General features: G+C 40.6%; 1 protein-coding gene across 3 annotated transcripts in view; it reads left to right on the top strand.

Annotated features, from left to right (window-relative positions):
- The window catches only part of timeless (timeless circadian regulator), a 73,895-nt gene that overhangs the window by 30,050 nt on the left and 21,358 nt on the right, over positions 1-22,487 (top strand). For all 3 annotated transcript variants that reach the window (XM_016991216.2, XM_062970940.1, XM_062970938.1), the window contains exons 2-13: positions 9,399-9,524; positions 9,900-10,053; positions 11,275-11,389; positions 11,738-11,800; positions 12,409-12,510; positions 13,583-13,738; positions 15,688-15,821; positions 16,478-16,565; positions 17,982-18,161; positions 20,045-20,262; positions 20,406-20,509; positions 21,402-21,571. In XM_016991216.2, the coding sequence (XP_016846705.1) occupies positions 9,428-9,524; positions 9,900-10,053; positions 11,275-11,389; positions 11,738-11,800; positions 12,409-12,510; positions 13,583-13,738; positions 15,688-15,821; positions 16,478-16,565; positions 17,982-18,161; positions 20,045-20,262; positions 20,406-20,509; positions 21,402-21,571 (1,581 nt within the window). In that variant the 5' untranslated portion in view covers positions 9,399-9,427. The remainder of the gene's footprint in view (positions 1-9,398; positions 9,525-9,899; positions 10,054-11,274; positions 11,390-11,737; positions 11,801-12,408; positions 12,511-13,582; positions 13,739-15,687; positions 15,822-16,477; positions 16,566-17,981; positions 18,162-20,044; positions 20,263-20,405; positions 20,510-21,401; positions 21,572-22,487) is intronic.

Raw genomic sequence — 22,487 nt, 5'->3', positions numbered from 1 at the left:
AGGCAAGGCAGAAAGGCAGGCTTTCCTTTCCCCAAAAGGAGTTGTATTTTGAAGTGGATGGGATATGCAACTCTTTTTCAAAGCGTCCCTGCAGACACACACACAAGGCAAGGCAGAAAGGCAGGCTTTCCTTTCCCCAAAGGGAGTTGTATTTTGAAGTGGATGGGATATGCAACTCTTTTTCAAAGCGTCCCTGCAGACACACACACAAGGCAAGGCAGAAAGGCAGGCTTTCCTTTCCCCAAAGGGAGTTGTATTTTGAAGTGGATGGGATATGCAACTCTTTTTCAAAGCGTCCCTGCAGACACACACACAAGGCAAGGCAGAAAGGCAGGCTTTCCTTTCCCCAAAGGGAGTTGTATTTTGAAGTGGATGGGATATGCAACTCTTTTTCAAAGCGTCCCTGCAGACACACACACAAGGCAAGGCAGAAAGGCAGGCTTTCCTTTCCCCAAAAGGAGTTGTATTTTGAAGTGGATGGGATATGCAACTCTTTTTCAAAGCGTCCCTGCAGACACACACACAAGGCAAGGCAGAAAGGCAGGCTTTCCTTTCCCCAAAAGGAGTTGTATTTTGAAGTGGATGGGATATGCAACTCTTTTTCAAAGCGTCCCTGCAGACACACACACAAGGCAAGGCAGAAAGGCAGGCTTTCCTTTCCCCAAAGGGAGTTGTATTTTGAAGTGGATGGGATATGCAACTCTTTTTCAAAGCGTCCCTGCAGACACACACACAAGGCAAGGCAGAAAGGCAGGCTTTCCTTTCCCCAAAGGGAGTTGTATTTTGAAGTGGATGGGATATGCAACTCTTTTTCAAAGCGTCCCTGCAGACACACACACAAGGCAAGGCAGAAAGGCAGGCTTTCCTTTCCCCAAAAGGAGTTGTATTTTGAACTGGATGGGATATGCAACTCTTTTTCAAAGCGTCCCTGCAGACACACACACAAGGCAAGCCACAAAGGCAGGCTTTCCTTTCCCCAAAGGGAGTTGTATTTTGAAGTGGATGGGATATGCAACTCTTTTTCAAAGCGTCCCTGCAGACACACACACAAGGCAAGGCAGAAAGGCAGGCTTTCCTTTCCCCAAAGGGAGTTGTATTTTGAAGTGGATGGGATATGCAACTCTTTTTCAAAGCGTCCCTGCAGACACACACACAAGGCAAGGCAGAAAGGCAGGCTTTCCTTTCCCCAAAGGGAGTTGTATTTTGAAGTGGATGGGATATGCAACTCTTTTTCAAAGCGTCCCTGCAGACACACACACAAGGCAAGGCAGAAAGGCAGGCTTTCCTTTCCCCAAAAGGAGTTGTATTTTGAACTGGATGGGATATGCAACTCTTTTTCAAAGCGTCCCTGCAGACACACACACAAGGCAAGCCACAAAGGCAGGCTTTCCTTTCCCCAAAGGGAGTTGTATTTTGAAGTGGATGGGATATGCAACTCTTTTTCAAAGCGTCCCTGCAGACACACACACAAGGCAAGGCAGAAAGGCAGGCTTTCCTTTCCCCAAAGGGAGTTGTATTTTGAAGTGGATGGGATATGCAACTCTTTTTCAAAGCGTCCCTGCAGACACACACACAAGGCAAGGCAGAAAGGCAGGCTTTCCTTTCCCCAAAGGGAGTTGTATTTTGAAGTGGATGGGATATGCAACTCTTTTTCAAAGCGTCCCTGCAGACACACACACAAGGCAAGGCAGAAAGGCAGGCTTTCCTTTCCCCAAAAGGAGTTGTATTTTGAACTGGATGGGATATGCAACTCTTTTTCAAAGCGTCCCTGCAGACACACACACAAGGCAAGCCACAAAGGCAGGCTTTCCTTTCCCCAAAGGGAGTTGTATTTTGAAGTGGATGGGATATGCAACTCTTTTTCAAAGCGTCCCTGCAGACACACACACAAGGCAAGGCAGAAAGGCAGGCTTTCCTTTCCCCAAAGGGAGTTGTATTTTGAAGTGGATGGGATATGCAACTCTTTTTCAAAGCGTCCCTGCAGACACACACACAAGGCAAGGCAGAAAGGCAGGCTTTCCTTTCCCCAAAGGGAGTTGTATTTTGAAGTGGATGGGATATGCAACTCTTTTTCAAAGCGTCCCTGCAGACACACACACAAGGCAAGGCAGAAAGGCAGGCTTTCCTTTCCCCAAAAGGAGTTGTATTTTGAAGTGGATGGGATATGCAACTCTTTTTCAAAGCGTCCCTGCAGACACACACACAAGGCAAGGCAGAAAGGCAGGCTTTCCTTTCCCCAAAAGGAGTTGTATTTTGAAGTGGATGGGATATGCAACTCTTTTTCAAAGCGTCCCTGCAGACACACACACAAGGCAAGGCAGAAAGGCAGGCTTTCCTTTCCCCAAAAGGAGTTGTATTTTGAAGTGGATGGGATATGCAACTCTTTTTCAAAGCGTCCCTGCAGACACACACACAAGGCAAGGCAGAAAGGCAGGCTTTCCTTTCCCCAAAAGGAGTTGTATTTTGAACTGGATGGGATATGCAACTCTTTTTCAAAGCGTCCCTGGCAGACACACACACAAAGAAGGCAAGGCACAAAGGCAAGCTTTTCTTTCCCCAAAAGGAGTTGTATTTTGAACAGGAAAAACACCCACAGGACAGCCCTTTGCAAGTTTGCAACAACAAAAGAAATAGAAAGACCTAAGACCCACACCACCAAACTCAGCCACAGACCACCCCACCTTTTCTCCTGTCCTGGTCTTCACACAGCCATGCTGTGACGCAGCAATGTTTCCTGCCTGCCTACACCAATGAATCTCTACCCTTCCACCCTCTCCAAAAGTCCCAGTGCGACTGAGCCACGAGGCGTGTGCACGCTGTTTTCATTAAGCACGTCCTACCAGCCCCTCCCCCTGGTTAAACGTGCTCTCTGATTGGCTACAAGGGGCAAACAACACACTAGATTGCCCCAGTGGACTTAAAAAAGTTTGGATGATTTGACAAAGCATTTTTTAAAAACGAAAAAAAAGGCGCCATTACGGAAAACGGCCAATCGCGGTTCGAAACCGCGATATCCAGGCGTGTGGACAGCCAAGATTCAATATTGATTCAAAAAATCCGAAAAAAACGAATCAATAACGGTAAACGGGGAAAACGAATTATTTGAGCAAGCCTACTAGCTATGTTACAGAAATTGAAGCTGAGAGATTAAAGGCATTTTGTTAGCTTATTTCTTTATTTTTCCTCCACCAACAAAAACCAATCTTCTTTGGTTTTCTTTATATTCTTAAAATAATCTTTAGATTACACCATGATAGTCATCCTTTTCTCTGTTTGGTCTTTACCCACATATTGGTAATAATATTTGTATCAAGATCCCTTTATCTATAGGGGACACATCCTTAGTCAAACTGTTATTAAAGAAGGATATAACTGAACAGGACCCCCTGGTGGTGCAGCAGGTTAAACCACTGAGCTGAAATTGCCGACCGAAAGGTTGGCGTTTCAAATCTGGGGAGTAGGGTGAGCTCCCACTGTTAGCCCCAGCTTTTGTGAACTTAGAATTTCGAAAACATGCAAATGTGAGTAGATCAATAGGTACCGCTCTGGCGGGAAGGTAATGGCGCTACAATCAGTTATGCCGGCCACATGACCTTGGAGGTGTCTACGGACAACACCGGCTCTTCAGCTTAGAAATGGAGATGAGCACCAACCCCCAGGGTCAGACACAACTAGACTTAATGTCAGGGGAAAAACCTAACTTTTACTATGACTAAAAATCATTAATTACCAGACTTTCAGTGCCAGCATACCATAGGGTTGCTCTAGAGGACCTAGGGAGATATCCTCTATGATAATTTGCTAGGTCCTCCAGGTCAACTCTGGGAACATTTTGGGAATCATATTTGAGCTCAAACACCGCTAGGATTAAGTAGCATGACTTACAGGCTGATTTGATCCTTACAGCCTCTTTTGTTTCAAACAGCCTCTTCTATTTCAAAATCAAAGGGCAATACTATTGAGTCAGACAGAGAGCATTTAAAATTCTTCTTTTACTAGAAGCAGCTGTTCTCGATAGTAAAGTGATAATGTATTTCAGTTCACCTCAGATAACTGGTGACTCTTGGGCAATGCAAGATATCAAGATTATCTGCATATACATGAACAACCGGTTTAGTATGGCAATCTACTGTGAGGCACTAGCTTTATCAAAAAAGGAGCATTATCTTCTCCATATATGCATTGGATTACACAGCCCAACAGGAAAAAATCTTGGGTGCTTTGGTTTTAAGGCTTGTTCCTGGGGTTATTTGGGGTGCTGATTCAGAAAATTGCATTGGATGAATCGCAGAAGTTCTAGTTTCTTAGATATGATCATCACGGTTTTCTATGGGCGAGGTGGTGGCAATTGCTATTTACCACATGCTCTGTACCTCAAAAAATAGCTGAAGGGGGAGAACGGTTGCAATTTTTGGAATCAGGTCAAAATAGACCCAGAAACGGGACTAACATTTGAGGCAGCAAAATTTGTGTTGGCCATTTTTGTACACACACACTAACTCACTGTGGACAAGTTCTGCAACTTTTCTTTGGTCATTCAAGAAGGGACTGACAGAGGACACCAGCTTTATTCTATCACATCTGCTGTTAACATCTTGCTAAGGGGGAATAACTGCGTGGACTCATAAGGTGTTAAATAGCCTTAAGGAAGAAGAGGTTACAAAGAGTCAGAAGCGACTGAACGAATAAACAACTACATGTATATTAAATCTATGTTGCTTCTTTGGTTCTCCTCACTATGAAGCCCTCTGTAGAGTCTCCACATGACCAAAAATCCTAGAAAATAAGCAGAACAGTGAAGATATGAGGTGGCATTAGCACACTTCATAGAATCATAGAGTTGGAAGAGACCACATGGGCTATCTAGGCCATCCCTGCCATGCAGGAAAAGCACAATCAAAGTACCCCTGACAGATGTCACCTAGCCTCCAAAGAAGGAGGTTCCACCACATGTCTCCAAAGAAATCTCCAAAGAAGGAGCCTCCTCCACACACTGAGGCAGAGAGTTCCACTGCTGAACAGCTCTTACAGTTAGGAAGTTCTCCCTAATGTTCAGTTGAAATCTCCTTTTCTCCAAGTGTTTTTATTTTGAGGGAATAAGGCTTGGATATAAATTACTGTCTATGTGAAACTCAAGGATAGGCTATGCAGATGTTTGCAGCAAGGTGGCATCAGTATTAAGCTCAACTTAACCTAATAGGTAAGGAAGTGTTTGTCACTGACTTAGAGAAGTGGAGTTTATCCTGAAGATGCAATAATTCTTAACCAGGGGTGAGTAACTTGGGTGCTTTCGATATGGACTGCAAGATATGGACTGCAGTCACTGGTGACCCTGGCTGTTGCTGATGAACCTGGATACTTCTAAATTTTGCCTTGATCCTGGGTTGTGTACCTATTGTATGTGCAGCTTTTGGCTAACATGTCTTTGTTGACTCTTACTGTATGGAACAGCTCTTACAGAGGTTGTCTTCACAGCTAATGTGGTGCTGCAGAGCTTTTCCGTGTCTGTTTCTTGCTTTATGAGCCCGTCTAGGCATTGAGATTTTCAGAAGAAACCCTTGTGAGAATTCTGTTAGCTATGTAGACCCACTTCATGGGCATGTGAGAAAGGAGCTGAAAGACGGACAATAAAATGTATTATTTATACTAAAAGAATAGGCCCCAGGTTCCCTTCATAGTTGCAATCAGTTCCTACTTTCACTGTTTTTAGAAAAGGTGCAAAGACACAACTGTTCCAATTGGTTTCCATGCTGCAGGGTGACTTGAGCACTTTCTTTTTAATAGAAATGTGAAATTAAGCATGTTTCTGTTAGGCAAGTTTTTGTGAAAATTCCAAAATAGAAGACTACATGAGAGCCAGTGTGATGTAGTGATTTGAATGTTGGCCTATGACTCTGGAGATCAGGGTTTGAATACTTGTTCAGTCATAGAAATCAACTGGATGACTTTGGGGAAGTCCTTCAGCCTAAGAGGAAGGCAAAGGCAAACCCCCTCAGAACAAATCGGGCCAAGAAAAATGTAGAGGTTCTCCATAAGTTGGAGACAGCTTATGGAGAGACTATGCATTGTTGTTGAAGGCATGCGACAACAAAGATTACACAATTATTTGAATATACAGCTTGGTGGAACTTGCCTTGTTCTGCAGAATCTAGTATAAAATAGGTATTTGATATTTTATGCCAACAAAAAAACAAACAAACCTCTGAGTGACCCTTCAGATATTACATGCATAAATTCATGATATTGCAACTACATGTATAAGTCAAAGGCAGATTTTGGGTTTCAAAATTATGGATTTTGATATGACCTGGATAAGTTGAGTGTCATTCTATGAGGTGGAAAGTCAGGAGGCCAATCACCCTGCCATTTCTCCGCCCAGACATTCAACAAAATCGAGGAACAGCACCATGATGGAAAGGGTAGAATGTTCCTTGCTCTTGTCTTTTGCCGGTCTACTCAGTGAAAGGGATGGTTCCTTATTTTTTTATATACGTTAGTGTATAGTAGTCATATTGATAGTTGGATAAATTGACCTGGGCTTTAAGGATTGATTTTTTTCTAAAGTATTCTGCTTGCTATTTGTCTCCCCCCTCCTTGCCTAGTGACCTAGGTTATCATAGCCTCCTTGACTGCAAAAAAGTAGGTTAGAACTCTACAGCACTCTGGGTAAGTGGGCTGGTTATATAAACCAGGTTATGTTATCTTCTTTGAAGCTGTGTGAATGAAGTAATTCCGGGGAGGGGGCTGCCTTGACAATGAGTGGGTGGAGAAAGCAAATCCGCTCCTTCTTTTAGGAGTCAGGCTTTGCTAGCTCTCATCAGACCTGTGAGTCTTCAGTCCTGCTTGGTTGTCTGTCTCTCACAACCATCCAAGGTTCTGGAACACTCTCAAAGACACATGTGTAAGGAGTTTGAATGCATGAAGGTTGTTGGAACTCAAAGTTTTTGCAGGTAAAATGCAACATGTAGAGGAGTATTGAATGGATAGAATGTTACATGCTGTGTTGTCATATGCTTCTTTATGCTATCATGTGCTTCTTGGTACTGTACTGTACTGGCTTCAGGCTTATAAATTGTCCTGGACTAAAGTCTTACAAAAAGTGTCTTTGTTATTTATGGTCCCTTGGGAAATCTTATCCTACCAGTTGTTTTCTGCTCTGCTCCCTTAAGTGTTTATGGACAGAAAACGGAAAGACCTCTTCTACCTGGGGGAGTAGGCGAGATACTTGGGATCCTATGAAAGGTTTTGCCTAATTTGATTTATTTTACCAAGCTGGTTTTTTTATTATTTTGGCTGAAGTTAGGAGCCAGCCATTGTCTTTAGGCATTGGTGACATTCTGTTTTCTTGCTTCTGTTCCCGTAGAGCAGAGCTTTCCAAACTGTGTGTCACAACACTTCAGCATATTTGTAGCAGTGTTGCACAAATGTAATGAGTCTATGTGAAATATTCAAAATATCATATTTTCTTTAAAATATAAATAAAATATTTTCATGAGATATGTGTATCCCCATACTTTTCATTATTACAATTGATATATGCATCCGTTTTTCTTGGAAGGGGTTGATTTAACCCAGGCATGGGCAAACTTAGGCCCTTCAGGTGTTTTGGACTTAAACTCCTAGAAATTCCAGCCAGCTTACTATCTGTTAGGAATTGTGGGAGTTGAAGTCCAGAACAGCTGGAGGGCTGAAGTTTGCTCATGCATGGTTTAATCTCTAGTTTGCTAGTAAAGCTGAATTGCTGTGTCATAAAATGAGATTCCACCTGAACATCAGGAAGAACTTCCTCACTGTGAGAGCTGTTCGGCAGTGGAACTCTCTCCCCCGGACTATGGTGGAGGCTCCTTCTTTGGAGGCTTTTAAGCAGAGGCTGGATGGCTATCTGTCGGGGGTGCTTTGAATGAGATTTCCTGCTTCTTGGCAGGGGGTTGGACTGGATGGCCCATGAGGTCTCTTCCAACTCTACTATTCTGTGATTTTATGATGTCTGAATAGGGCAGCACCAACATAAAATGTTTGGAAAGTTCTGCCATAATGGGAAAGTACACATGCCTTTTTTCTATCCACTGGCTTACAAGGGCATTTGAACAGAGGAAGAGCAGCAGGTCTGTGTCTATGTGTTGTAACAGTCCCAGGATATTGATACAGTGGCAGCATCATAACATTGATTCAAGTTATAGCCTGAGAAAATCTCAAAAGAGATGCTTTGTCTTGTTTGGTGACTTTAAAAATGAAAGGCATTTCTTCTTGGTGACAAAAATGGTCATCACTCACAAAAGTTGTGTGGCAAGCAGAAAATTATTTCATCGTGTAATTATTTGCATCATTCACATGCTGCTTTAAAAACAATTAAACAAAATCAGGTATTATTGAAACTAGGAATGTTATTGCAAACAATATTATCTATTGTTAGAGTTTACACATTTTCATTCTATAGACATTCAGTGTATTATCCATCTGTTGATAATTATATTTTGTCTTGTTTCCCCTCTTGAGTTCACAGCATATGATGGGGCTTCCCCTTGTCCTGCACTGTATTATTTCAGTGCTTAAGAAAAACAAAGGATAATCAAATTGCTAATTCCAGTTTGTCGTGCTGGTGATAACTCTTGTCTTTTAATTTGAATGTTAAAAGAGCCACTTCAGGTGTTTAAACCAACACCCAGAATTGATTTGGCAATTTGGATAGTTTTTTTTTTAAGCCAGGACAAAATCCAGATTGAATTCATTGGCTATTTACCTGCCATTCACTGAATTTTACATGCGGCCCAGTCGACATGTCTTCAAATTGGAAGTCTCAAGTTCTTCTCACCCTATATGGGTACAGGCAGTCGCTGAGGTACAAACATCCACAGTATAAATTACTCATAGTTAAGAATGGGGTGAGATAACAGGAAGTGAGATAAATCTCCCCCTCTGAGGAGAAGTCAACTCCTCAAAGAGTTATCATGGGGGGAAAGCGTCTCCACTGAAGCTGTATCACAAATCCTTGTTTCCACAACAAGCAAATTTTTTTCAAAATCCTAACGTCACAGGGATAGAAAGTGAGGTGAAATCTTCTGAACAGGGGCACAGGCAGCAAAACAAATACCACAGGGTGTAACTCTTCCCAATGCTATCCAAAGCTTGTGTGTAACTGGAATTGTACAAAAAAATGTACCTTTTACATACATATTGAACTTAAGAACAAACTTACAGAAGAACCTATTTTGTTCATAACTTGTGAACTGCCAGTATTTGCCACTAAGGTGAAGCCAGGAAAAACTTCGTTTTCCTACTATGCCATCGGGTTTAGGCGACATTATTTCAGGCGCAATTTTGTTTAATCATGGTTATTCCCTTATTTCAGAGTACTCCAGAACCTGCATAACTCACCAATACCTCTCTTCTTCTCACAGGCTTCTTTTTTTCAGTCAGACTGAGATTTATGGACTTGTACATGATGAATTGTGAACTTTTGGCAACGTGCAGTGCCCTCGGCTTCTTGGAAGGAGACATTTACCACAAAGAACCAGATTGCTTAGGTGAGATTGCCAGGGTGGGCAAGTGAGTTTGGATGCTGGGAATAAGGGCCCTTAAGGTGTTTTTTTTACAGCTTGTTAAGTGGGGCTGATTAAGCCATGAAGATAAAAAAAGAGAGTGACTAGAAGGGTGCTTTAAGAACAGCCTTTTTAGCCTCCTGTTGCTTTCTTTTGCTTTGATGGTCTTAAAGCTTTAGTTATGAACCACATTGAGTATCATGTTGAGAGAAAGGTGGGATATAATTTATGTAAATAAGTAAAGAAATTATTCTATCTGTTTCAAGATAGAAATGTCTGTTTCTACTGATGGTGCACTAGTGTGCGATTTTCCTTCACAACCAGCTCATTGTTTCACCCATTTGGTTCGTATCCTTCCAGAGAGCGTGAAGGACCTGATCCGCTACTTGCGTCATGAAGATGAGACTCGAGATATCCGGCAACAGCTAGGGGCAGCTCAGATCCTACAGAACGACCTGATCCCAGTCATTGTCCAGTATCCTCAAGATAAACAGCTTTTCGATGCTGTTATCAGGTATCTAGGGACAGGGAAGGAGGGTGACTGACTATAATCAGTATATAATTTTAATAATGTGGAATTTGAGTAGCAGATCATGAAGTATCAATACACAGGATATGCAGACAGTCCCTGGGTTACAGGTTTCTTCTAAACTTGAATTTGTATGTAAGTTGGGACACTTTAAGTGTAACTCCAGCCAAAAGGTTTTTTGTTTTTGTTTTTTTTAGTTTTGGATAACATAGGGAAGGGTTAACACCTTTGTAGCATTTGTTTTTCTGTCTGTGCCCCTGTTAAGAAGATTTCATTTCACTTTCTGTCACTGTGACAATTGAATTTTGTAAGTCAGATGTCTGTAACTCAGGAACTATTTGTAAATGAAATCAGAATTCTAATGCCTCCTTATCCAATTTCTTTGTATCTACCTTCTTTTGAGGATCTAAGTCGGTGGTTCTCAACCTGTGGGTCCCCAGATGTTTTGTCCTTCAACTCTCAGAAATCCTAACAGCTGGTAAACTGGCTGGAATTTCTGGGAATTGTAGGCCAAAACACCTGGGAACCCACAGGTTGAGAACCACGGATTTAAGCGAACAAGTCTTAAATGCACACCTCAACTAAGAATTTGTTTGACCTTACTAAGAGTTCCAAAGAAAGTATTCCTTTACTGGTTTCACGCTAGCTCCACATTGTCTCAGATTAAAGGATGGGGATCAAGAAAACTCACACGTGTTCTTATCCTTGAAAAAAACACTACAAGACTTTGGGGGGGGGGGGGGGTCATTTTGAACAGTCACAAGAACCATTGTAATTTGTACAAAAACATTTTGTGTAAAAAAAGCAATTAGCATGGATTGTGTTGGTTTTTGCATAAAATTTATATTTTGCACAGTTTTCAGAAATCTCACCAAACATGAAGAAAAAAAATGAAATTATTTGTTCTGTGTGAAAATGAAATAAGCGAAAGAACCAACAAGACCGAAGTTGTAAAATAAGGGGAAGTATCTGAATCTATCCTGCATGCCTGTGGAACAGGTACAGTTCCCTCCCCTTATTTTACTACTTCTTTCTGCATCAACAGTGCCAAGTAGCCAGTAGATTTGTTGGTTCTTTAACATCCAACCAGGAGTTCTAGCATGTGACCCTTACAGCATCAAGGATATGATTTGACTTGATTTGAAATTATTACAGAACATTTGTCATAACCTCTATTTATTTTTATTTTCCTTTTCCCATTCCAAGGTTAATGGTAAATCTTACTCAACCAGCTGTCCTCTGCTTTGGTAAACTTCCCCAAGATGCCAGCTTCCGTCATCACTTTCTCCAAATTGTCTCTTACCTTCAGGCTTACAAAGAAGTGAGTGGCCAATGTTCTGTCTTTCCCCCCCAACTCTCCTTATTCCTGTCCTCCTTTAAGTGGAGAGGAAGCTGTAAGACTATGCTTCACTGGGTAGTGCTCTGTTGTGAAAGTGCTCCCTAGTAGAAGTGCTTTACCATTTGCAGACCAAAGATCATGGTTTAACATCCTTCAGGGGAAGAAGACAAACATAAGGATCATGGAATAATGGAAACACAAAGATCAACATGGGGCGGATTATGGTGGAAAAATCATGGTTCTTTCTGGTGTTTGTACTAATACATTATCTAACCAACTTTGCTTTTCTGAGACCACATTCTCCTAATACAATTTCTTTCCTTCGTACAGGCCTTTGCCAATGAAAAGATATTTGGGGTGCTGAGTGAGAAACTGTACAACCTGCTTCAGCTGGTAAGTGTCTTTTTTAGCTGCCCCTCCTCTGCAAATTCACAATTTATGTGTCCAATAGACAACAAAACAAAATCAGTTTGTTCCTTCTATTTCTGTGGTCAGCTTCACTATTTTTGTCAGCTTCTATTTGTAGCTGGGGAGACAATCTACCAATCTGGACTCAGATATAACAACTAGCTGTAGTTTAAACAAGTTGGATTTCATCAGCCAAATGTTTGTGGTTTTCATTTGGCTGACAAATCTATGTTTTGTTTATAGGGACAGAGCTAGAGTTAACAGCAAGACTGAGTTCATTATTATTATTATTATTATTATTAGTAGTAGTAGTAGTAGTAGTAGTATGTAGCTTTTTTCCTCTTAAAGAGATTTAGAGTGGCAAAACATATCACAGCTTGGCTTGTTGTTATGTGCAAAGGGGCTTTGATGTTCTTAGGCTGAAAAATTATCCTGGAACGATTTGTCCAGTTGAAGAAGGGGATGAAATGTCCCGGGGTTTTAGGCTAAAGGCTGACAAGTGACAAAAGCCAGTCCCTCCAACTAGCTCTTTCCTGTGCACCCAGTGGATCTGTTATATGGTAAGCTTTCCCTTCCTTCTCTCTTGTTTCCAGGACTGGGAACAGCGTCAGGAGGAGGATAACCTGCTCATTGAGCGCATCCTGCTTTTGGTGCGCAATGTGCTACATATTCCAGCTGATCCTGATGAGGAGAAGGTACGTGTGTAAGATACTTGATTGTGGCTAGATTGATGCCAGTCTAGGGCTGTGCCAAGATCTATGAAAGAACAAGGACCTGTAGATTCAAACTCTTGTATCTATATTGTGTCATCCACTTTGGCAGTCAACAAACCACCATCTTATTTTTCCCTTGTTGCAGATGGGAGAATGTACTGGCTCAGTCTTCACTAAGTTGGGCCACCTAGTTACCTGCCATAATCCTCCAGCAAGTCTCTGGCCTAAGAATCTTGGAAGTTATTGATTTTCATGCTCATCCACAAATGTCAGTGGGGCACCTCACTTGCCACCCTGCTTAGAATGCACTTCCTACTGCAGCCCTTTAAAAAGTATTTCTTTTTAGTAGGGAAGAAAGGACCATAATATAGTCATGTAGAACCTTAGATTTTGTTGTAATGGCAATTTGGAAATGGTTGCTGGAGAATATTTCTCTCACATAAAAGTACTATTAACCATAGGAGTGAGGGGTTTAAAACAATAGTAACCCATCTCCTTATCCTCTGAAATAAACTGCTGAAATTAAGGAAAGTATAAAGAAAACAGGTGGGTGTATAAAAATGAACTTCTGAGCAGAATGTGTCCTCAGAATCACTGTATTCCTCAGTTTTTGAAACACTGCTGTTTTTCACTTTTGCAGAATTCTAGTGCAATATTAAAGGTTGAATTTATTTATTTATTTATTTACTTCACTTCACTTGTATATCGCTTTTCTCACCTCAGATGGGGGACTCAAAGTGGTTTCCAAACATATTATGACAAAATTCAATGCCTAGACAGCAATAATAAAATACAACTATCGATTGAATCATAAAAACTCAATAACATTAACATTAAAACATAGAGTTAAAAACATACTAATTTAAACATTAAAATCACATAATCCAAAAATCAAAGTCCAGAGCTATTCCAATATCAATAAAGCCTAAAACCTATCTATCATTGCCCTATGAGGCTTAATGGGTTCTTTTTCTCTTTCTCGTTGGAAGAAGCTTCTTGAGTCTGAGAAACCTTGTCCCCTCTTGCTCAGACCTGCATGATTTGTCTCCCATAGAACATTGATGATGATGCCAACACTCATGACCGAGTGCTGTGGGCCATACATATCAGTGGCATGGATGACTTGCTCAAATTCTTGGCCAGCTCCCAGAGTGAGCAACAGTGGAGCCTACATGTCTTGGAGATCATTTCCCTTATGTTCCGAGACCAGGTAAGAAAGGCAGAAAGCTGGGGCAAAGCGGGATGGGCTGGCTGACTTAAGTAAAGTCTGGAGCTTCTGAGAATGGCTGTACTGTGACCTATTGGGCTGCCAGTCTATCGAAACAAATTCTTAGAAATCTTTGTGGGATTATAAATGATGTGTCTGTAAGAAGAGAAGTGATAACAAAGAAAGGTTGATTAACTGAATTTATACTTGTTGTTTCCCCTTTCATGGGGTGGGGGGCATAACAGTGATTTACAATAGAAAGCTTAAAACAATTAAACACCAATAGCAGGTGCTGTATATAGTTGTGTAGAATTCTAGAAATTTTAATCAGAATCTAAGCTGATTTATGAATGGGTCAGTGTGAATACTTATTTTTTTTCAAATAACCTAAGTGGCCTGAGGTTAGGGAAAATTTTAATGATATTTGTTGTAAGTTATTATGGTGTGTTCAAGTTATGGGGTATTCAAATTGGATTATTTCTTTAAATTGGCTTATGATGTTTTATGTATTGATGTATATGCATTTGAGTTTTTTAAATCTTTGTACACCTCTTTGAATCCCACCCATAGGAAAAAGCGGCATAGAAATGAATACACAATAATAATACTGTACATTGGCTTTTATAAATAAAGGGAACCATTCCCTTCTCTAAGTAGAGTGGCAAAAGGCAAGAAGCATATTTTGGGAGAAGCATTGATCCCCTCTACTCTTTCTGCCACAATGCCACTCCTTTTTGAAAACCTGTGTGGGGATGGCTGGTCCCCTGAGGCAGCACTGGGACTTTCCCCTCTTCTCAGAATTATAGTTAATTTATCCATAGGTTATATCAGAATCCATAATTTTGACCCTCAAACAATTAAATATATATTTTAGTTGAAAGCAATTCAAAACATAATTGTAAATGCACAAGATAAAAACATAGCACACTACTATTAACATTGTTTTGCTGTATGATTAAAATTCAGTCAACCGCTAGCCAAGTCAATTTGTCTTAGCCTTTTGGTGGAAAAAAGGCAGGGCAGAGCTAACTAGACCTCTCTTCCATAGCCTGAAAGCAGCCACTGTGAAGGCTGTCTCCCATATCCTTTACATTTGGTCAAGTACTAATGAAAAATACAGTTTCACTGAGAAATGTGAAATTAATACATCTTTATATATACCTTTGCTTGCTTGTTGGACACCTACCTTTGCTTATTAGAAGCTATATGCAATTTTAGCTTTAATATTAATATTTTAAATCCAATTTTTAAGTTTTTTAAAAAAGTTTGTCATGTAGTAAATGTATTATGTTTGTTTATTTAAGTTGTTATTTTATAATTCTTGATACTGTTTTACCCATTGGTTTAATTTATTACTTGTTATGGCACTGAATGTTTGCCACTGTGTTATTTTGCTGGAAACCGCCCTGAGTCCCCTCGGGGAGATAGGGCAGGTTATAAATAAAGCATTATTATTTTTATTATTATTATTATATTAATATCTGATAACTGTGACCCAATGCATGATTTGATATATTCGTGAAGGAATGTAAGTGGTGTTGCTAATAAAATTGTCTTGTAAAAAGCAAGTGTAGGGGGAGGATAAAAAATGAGTGACTCATTGGTTGTTAACTACTGAAAACTGGGAACAACACTTTTGAAGCTAGTAGACCTTCATGTGTTGCACACTAGAAACAAAAGTACAGAATAGTGCTTACAATTATATTTGCTTAAATTGCCTTTGGCTGCCTACTGTCAGAGATGTAGTCCCGATTTTGCTAAACTTTGACAAGGAATCTACTCTTAATGTTTTTACAAATGTTATTCAAGACTGAATATGCAAAGGGTGGAAGAAGGGGGGAAACAGTGTTCTTATGTAGCAGGACATTATTTTAGGATGTTTGATTCTGGAGAGCTGACGAAGAAAGCTTTGTCAGGGAGGAAGATACTAAAGTTTGTGTTTATCCTGACAGAAACCAGACCAGCTGGCAGCCACTGGGCAAGGTCGTTCGGCCAAGGAGAGGGTCACAGATATAGCTGAGTTGGAGATCCTGAGGCAGAAGGAATTAACAGAGAAGAAGAACCGTGTTCTCCAGCGGAGCAGTAGGTCAGGGAGTTGTATTATGAAGCAGGCTGTCATCTTCCCGAATTTCACAAACCACCCCACCAGGGGACAGAATGAGACATTTAGAAGGAGGTCTTTTCAATTACTTATTTGTTGCATTCAGCTGAGCCTGGGACCCCAGATGGCCTACAAGAGATTTGTTGTGGGGAGGAAATACCACATCAAGGATGGCGTTGATTGGGTACATAAGTGCTGCCTGCTGCTGTCCCAGATCCTGCTTCCTTTTAGTCCACATATTAAAATTGCACTTCCTGTGTTTAAGCCCTGTTTGAAGTTCTGCAGCTTTACTGCCTTTTTGGTCCCTCAAATTTAGTAGGCAGGTGAAAGTGTTTTGGTACATTGATATCCAGCCCATTGGGAGTTTCTCCTTCATCCCACTTTCTGTCTGTGATGTCAGCCCAAGTTGATGAAATTAGGAAGGAAAACCAATGGAAATGGGCAGAAAAGGAAATGATTGCAGATGTTCTCTATAGGGAATCACATATTATCTCCTCTGTCTGACAATGGAAATAATCTAGATAGTTGAGCCCAAGAACCTGGCCATGGTTTTTGGTTCCTTCCTGTGTCCTTTTGCTTCTGTATGCTGTTTTTCTGACAGCCACTTCCAATCCAGTAATGTCTGTTTCTCCTGTCTTCAGACACTCTCGTTTTGGTGGGTGCTATGTCATCCAGGGTTTGAAATCTATTGGAGAAAGAGATGTGGTGATGCATAAGAGTCTACACAACGTAAGTCAGTTCATGCCACTGCTGGGAGTGGTTGCAATGTGTTTTGCATGCCCAGGTCAATCAAGTTGGGGGCTTTGCCTTGCCTAGAATAGAGCTGGGAAAGCACTAACAGGGAAGAATGGGTGCTGTATGTGGACACACCACCTGCTTGGTCTACTTGCTCTAAAATCTATGGCTCCAGATAGCATTGTCTGCCCTGGGGACTGATTTCCAGTTTGTGAGGGATCTACGAGGCAACTTTCTAGTACCAGATAGACTGAAGGGCATGGGTTGGAATGAAAAGATAATAAGTGTCAGAGAGTGTTGTGTAAGCCTGAGAGATAACAGAAAAATTTAGGGAGAATTTTTCTCTGTTTTTTCTTCTAAACCTTTCCTTTTTGGAAAAATGGAAAAATAATTATGGAATATTCTTTTATAGTAATGAAAACAATGTTCAAGATATGCTTTCATATATTAACTGCCCCAAAATATTTTTTTAAAGTATGTAAGAGGAAGGAGCCCCCAGTGGCGTAGCGGGTTAAACTGCTGAGCTGCTGAGCTTGCTGGCTGAAAGGTCGGCAGTTCGAATCCGGGGAGCGGGGTGAGCTCCCACTATTATCCCCAGCTTCTGACAACCTAGCAGTTCGAAAACATGCAAATGTGAGTAGATCAATAGGTACCACTTCAGTGGGAAGGTAACGACGCTCCATGCAGTCAGGCCGGTCATATGACCTTTGGCTTAGAAATGGAGATGAGCACCAACCCCCAGAATCAGACACGACTGATTTAATGTCAGGAAAAACCTTTACCTATGTAAGAGGAATGCTTACATAATACAGTGTACAATAGTTCTTGCTTTTCTTTTTCTCAATTTGTTTTAGGAGAATTAGTGTGTTGTGTCTGCTTGACAATGTGGAGATAAAACTATTGTTAACACTGATTTTTTGTTCTTGTTCTGTTTTTATTTTGTCTGCTTCTTAAACTGATAGAACCAAAGAGCTTCCTTACACCTTAGCTGTTTGTTACAGTTCAGGGCCTTATAGTTTCATTTGTAGCAGAACTAAACTTCTTAGTAGACTCTGTAGTCTCTGACCATCTTCAGAAATGTCTAGAGCTAGATTTCTTTAGCCCTCCTTCCCATACTCTGCACATGCTTAATATGACTCCCACTGAAATTTCTCAGCGTCACAGCTGCATTGTAAGGAACTTAGCTACCCTTTTCTGGCTTGTTTTTCCCCAAATATTCTCTGGTTTATGACATTTAAAGCATAGTATAAGAGGTATGTTTCTTGTGGAAAGGAGGTGCCCTGAATGGCTGCCAATTGTCTTTAGCTTGGGCAAAGATAAGTCGATAAGTGCTCTCATTGTGCAGCATGTTTTCACCAGATTTGTCGGAATCTCTCATTTCTCATCCTCTCATCTCATCTGTATTCGCAGGTGAAGAACTATAGCCACGATTTGGGCAAGGAAGTCCGTAGGGTGCCAAAGAGGCGGCAACTTGCCCATGATAGTGAGTCTACCAGTCGCCGCTCAGCCCTCAATGTGCGGTTCTTCCTGAAAGAGTTCTGTGTGGAGTTTCTGGAGAACTGTTATAATCGCCTCATGTGTCTAGTCAAGGTGAGAATCATCCTGTGAGGAAATGTGGGAATGAATGTCACTAGAGAATAAAGTTGCCAGGGTGAAAACTGGAGACAGCTCCTATACTTTTAATGCCAGTATAGAAGAGGGAATTTCAGTAGATATTGCTAACTAGGAGAGTTTTATGATGTGTGATGTTTATATTGGCTGTTACTGTTTTATGTTATTATTTCTGCACTTTCTGTATCTGTGTATTGCACCTTGAGTGTCCAGTGAGCCACTCTGAGTCCCTTTGGGAGATACAAATAAGATGATGATGATGATTATGATTGCTTGTGGTACAGAACTCCTGCACAACTTTCACGGTTTTTACCAGGGATGAAAGATAGGTGTTGGCACGGTTGTGAACAAAGAGGGGTGTTCAATCATATGATATGGGAGTGCGATCGGGTGCAAGAATACTGGAGAATGATTGAAGGAGAAATCAATAGAATGCTAAATCTACAAATAGTAATAGTTAATAGAAATGTACTACATGCAAGGATAACAGAAGTGAAGAATATACAAAAAGAAAAAATGATTGACAAATTAATAGCATGTGCACAAATTGTTTTAGTGAGCGGTTGGAAAGATAAAACAAAATGGACTCTGACGAATTGGTATAAGTATATAGTTGATATGTTAAATGTAGAAATCACAAATTGCAAATGGAATAATATAGATAAAATTGAAAATATTGCAATAATCAAGGGGATGTGGGAACCAGTTAAGAACTATTTAGAGAATGTACTAAGATGTGGAGTGGAAAAATTAAGATTGAGATTGATATTTCAAATGTAACTTCTGTAGTTTGTTGTATAAAGTGTATGTACAAGGAGGGGAGGGTGGGAGGGTGGGAGTGGGATAAAATGACAAAATAACAATAAAAAAAGATTTAAAAAAAAGATTATGATTGCTTGTTATCTGGTTTCCTCACAGTCAACAGCTGCTGAAATTCCCTCTTCCACACAACTATTAGGATAGGAGCCCTCTTTCGTTTTCACTGACAGCTCTACTAGAAAAGGGAGATATAGAGTAGTGTTGGTGTTTATTTTTGGATTAAGGTGTACACTTATCTAGCAAGGGTTGATCTTTATTCATAGTCTGTTGTCTACATTTAAGTTCCTCTTGTGGTGGGCTGGCACTAAATCTGAATATGATTTCTGTCCCACCTTAGGGCACAGTGTAGTCTGTTAAAATATGCAATTTTTTGAAAAAACTCAAAGGGATGATCAAGCAAGCAAAACAGAAAACAAATCCCACAGATCAGCAAGCAAGTGTGAATAGTCATGTTTTCTGTTGATGCTGACCTGAGGCTAGTATTAGCAGCCAGATCTCCTCAAGAGATCATTCTGCAACCCTGTATAATGTATTGGGCCTAGTATTGGACAGAACATAGAAACACCCCCCCCCCCCCCCCAAATAATCTCTTACAGGGAGAGTAGCTTCCTTACATACTGTGCTCCACAACCATCTGTGGCTTTCAATATCACCAGGAATACTTGAGTTGTGTTAGCATAGCTGAAGGAGAATTTGTTGTGAGCTTTCTCTAGGAAAGAAGCTTTGTCCTTTCATAACACAGATATGGATGCTGCTGGGAAGATGGTTGCTGCTGGTTTGTTTGTAGTCACAGGCAGCTGCTGGTAATATGACACCCAGCAAACCAAGTGGGGGCTCTAGTCTGGAAGCTCCAGATTCAACAGCTTGTTTTTCTTACCTAAAAGTGAGGTCAGGTTTCAGGTGGAATTGTAAAAACTGGGAAAATACTAGTTTTCCCGAAGAAGCCAAAGTACACAAGAGTGGATGTAGACATGAAGAGGAGGAGGCTCAGTTAAAAGAAAACAAATCCCTATTCTCTTATCTCCTGCCCCACCATTCCCCAGGATCACCTGATGAGAGAGAGAGCCCAGCAGCATGATGAGACGTATTACTTGTGGGCGATAGCTTTTTTCATGGCCTTCAACCGGGCCTACTCTTTCCAGCCTCAGCTGGTTTCTGAGACTGTTGGGGTCCGGACCTTTCACTTCATTGAACAGAGTCTAACCAACTACTATGAAATGCTGCTTATGGATAAGAAAGAGGCAACATCTTGGTCTAGAAGGTGAGAGCCAGTATTCTGTGAAATAGTCTTGTGAGTTTCCTATTCCTTTGCATTATATGATTTGGAATACCTCTTTCGCTCACATCTCTGTGTGGATTTGAAGTTACTCTGTCCTCTTGTCCACCCATGTTTTTATCTTCCAGGATGCATCTGGCTCTCAAAGCCTACCAGGAGTTGCTGATGACTATGCATGAAATGGACCATTCGCAAGATGAAACCATCCGTCACAGCAGCCATATTTTAAAAAGTGAGAGTTTTAACCTTTTGAGCTAACTGGAAAATGGATTTCCTGCACTCATTTTCTTGGGTAATGATTTAGATTTTCAGTTAGTGTTAGGAGCCAGCCCTCAACAGAATTGGAAAGCTACTTGTGAGAAGCTTGGGATTTTTTTTGTAAACAGGACATAATAAAGTCATATTTCAAAAATAATGTAATAAGTGGGAATTGACCCTTTTTATTGGTGTAACAAGCAATATTTTCTAGTTACTTTTGAAATATGCCAAATATCCTATCTCATCTTGGTGAGCTTTGCTTAGTACTTGAATGGGAGACCACCAACAAATCCCAGGTGCCATGGGCTATATTTCGGAGGAAGTACTAAACCATCTCTGAATTTTCCTTGCCTAAGAAAACCCTATGAAATTCATAGGTTTTTAAGTCAATAGGTGGCTTGGACACACATACACACTACGAATTTAAAGGCATTTGAAAAGTTTTGTCCCGCTATCTTACCATATGTGTTCCCCAGAAAAACTCTGAGTAATGCAACAAGGTCCTTTTCCTAGGCCTTGTTAGCCTGATCCTGGGAGCATCTATCCTTCACCTCTGAATGAGTATTAGGAACCAGTTAGTTTTCTCAAGTGCTGGTTTAATCTGCTATGTTTCTCAGCTGAAGACTAAGGACCATGTATGTTTGAATGGATAGGTCCTCTTAAACATATCAGTGCAGCAAGGATCACCAATCTCTCTGAAGAGAATGGATAGGATTTCCTTACTAATAAGATAGAAAATGGACAGGAACGTTGATGACCCACTCAGAAGAATCAGATGTGTTTTCAGGAGAAACCTGTCCTTCCAATCCCTATTCTTTATTCTTACAAAACAGTAATGTAACTAATCTACTTCCTTCTTCCCTCAGATAACATTTTCTACATGATGGAATATCGTGAGCTGTTCCTCACCCTCTTCCGTAAGTTTGACGAGACAAAGCAGCCTCGGTCGTTTCTCAAAGATCTGGTGGAGACCACTCACCTTTTCTTGAAGATGCTCGAAAGATTTTGCAAAGGGAGGAACAACTTAGTGGTCCAGGTATCTTGGTGTATGGGGCAAAGCCCATCTATTCCACTCACCAGATTTTCATGCATCCCCTTGAGAACCTTTTAACCAAGGACACCCAGCTTTTGTTGCCCACTTTGTCCAAGGAGCTAAAGGTAGTCTTATGATCTTATCCTCCCCTATTCTCCTTATCACAAGTTTATGCTGATGGTTTATGCTGATGGTTAGAGATGAAAAAGAGAGAGATCAGCCCAATATCCTGTGGGGAGTTTCATGGAGAACTGAACCTGTTTTCTTGATGCTGCTCCAACACTTGAATCACTTTACCACACAATCTGGAGGATGACTATTTTGCAAGGCAAGGAGCCAGGTTTTGAATAATCAGAATTGTTTTCCCTTTCCTATAGTCTAGTTTCCTCATACCTTTGTGTCTTTCTCTATTAAAGTTCTAAAATTTAAAACTTCCAAAATAAGCACATTTTAAAAAGTTCTTGTATTTTAAAAATGTTTTTAAATAGACTTTCAAGAATAAATTCAAAGAGAACTTCCATCTTAATTTCTGAAAAAAAGTCATAATTGTCACTTATAATCATAAAGTCTTATATTCTTTTAAAAATCTTGATTAGAGGGAAATATATTACAGCTTTTCCACCTGATTAGCTCCTCCTCAAAACAGCACCTAGCTGGACAGTTAGTAAGGTTACCATTTTTAAAATGAATAATTGCAAGAAGGTTCTTTCCAAGCTAATGCAATTAAAATTAAAGGCAGTTTACCAAAATAGTGAAAAATCTGTGACACACAAATGGCTTTCCTTGACATTTGAAAGCAGAGACTAGTCTAAGTACTCTGTGAGGTACTGGTCGAAGGCCTCTTGGGCTCCCAGGTGCATCTTGCAGAATGTTGCTCAAGATCCATATCCTGATTGTGCTGGCAGAGTTTTCTGGGTGA

The sequence above is a fragment of the Anolis carolinensis genome, chromosome 2 (assembly GCF_035594765.1).
Source record: "Anolis carolinensis isolate JA03-04 chromosome 2, rAnoCar3.1.pri, whole genome shotgun sequence".
In the NCBI taxonomy this organism is placed as follows: Eukaryota; Metazoa; Chordata; class Lepidosauria; order Squamata; family Dactyloidae; genus Anolis; species Anolis carolinensis.
This window is presented reverse-complemented; position numbering and strand designations above follow the sequence as displayed.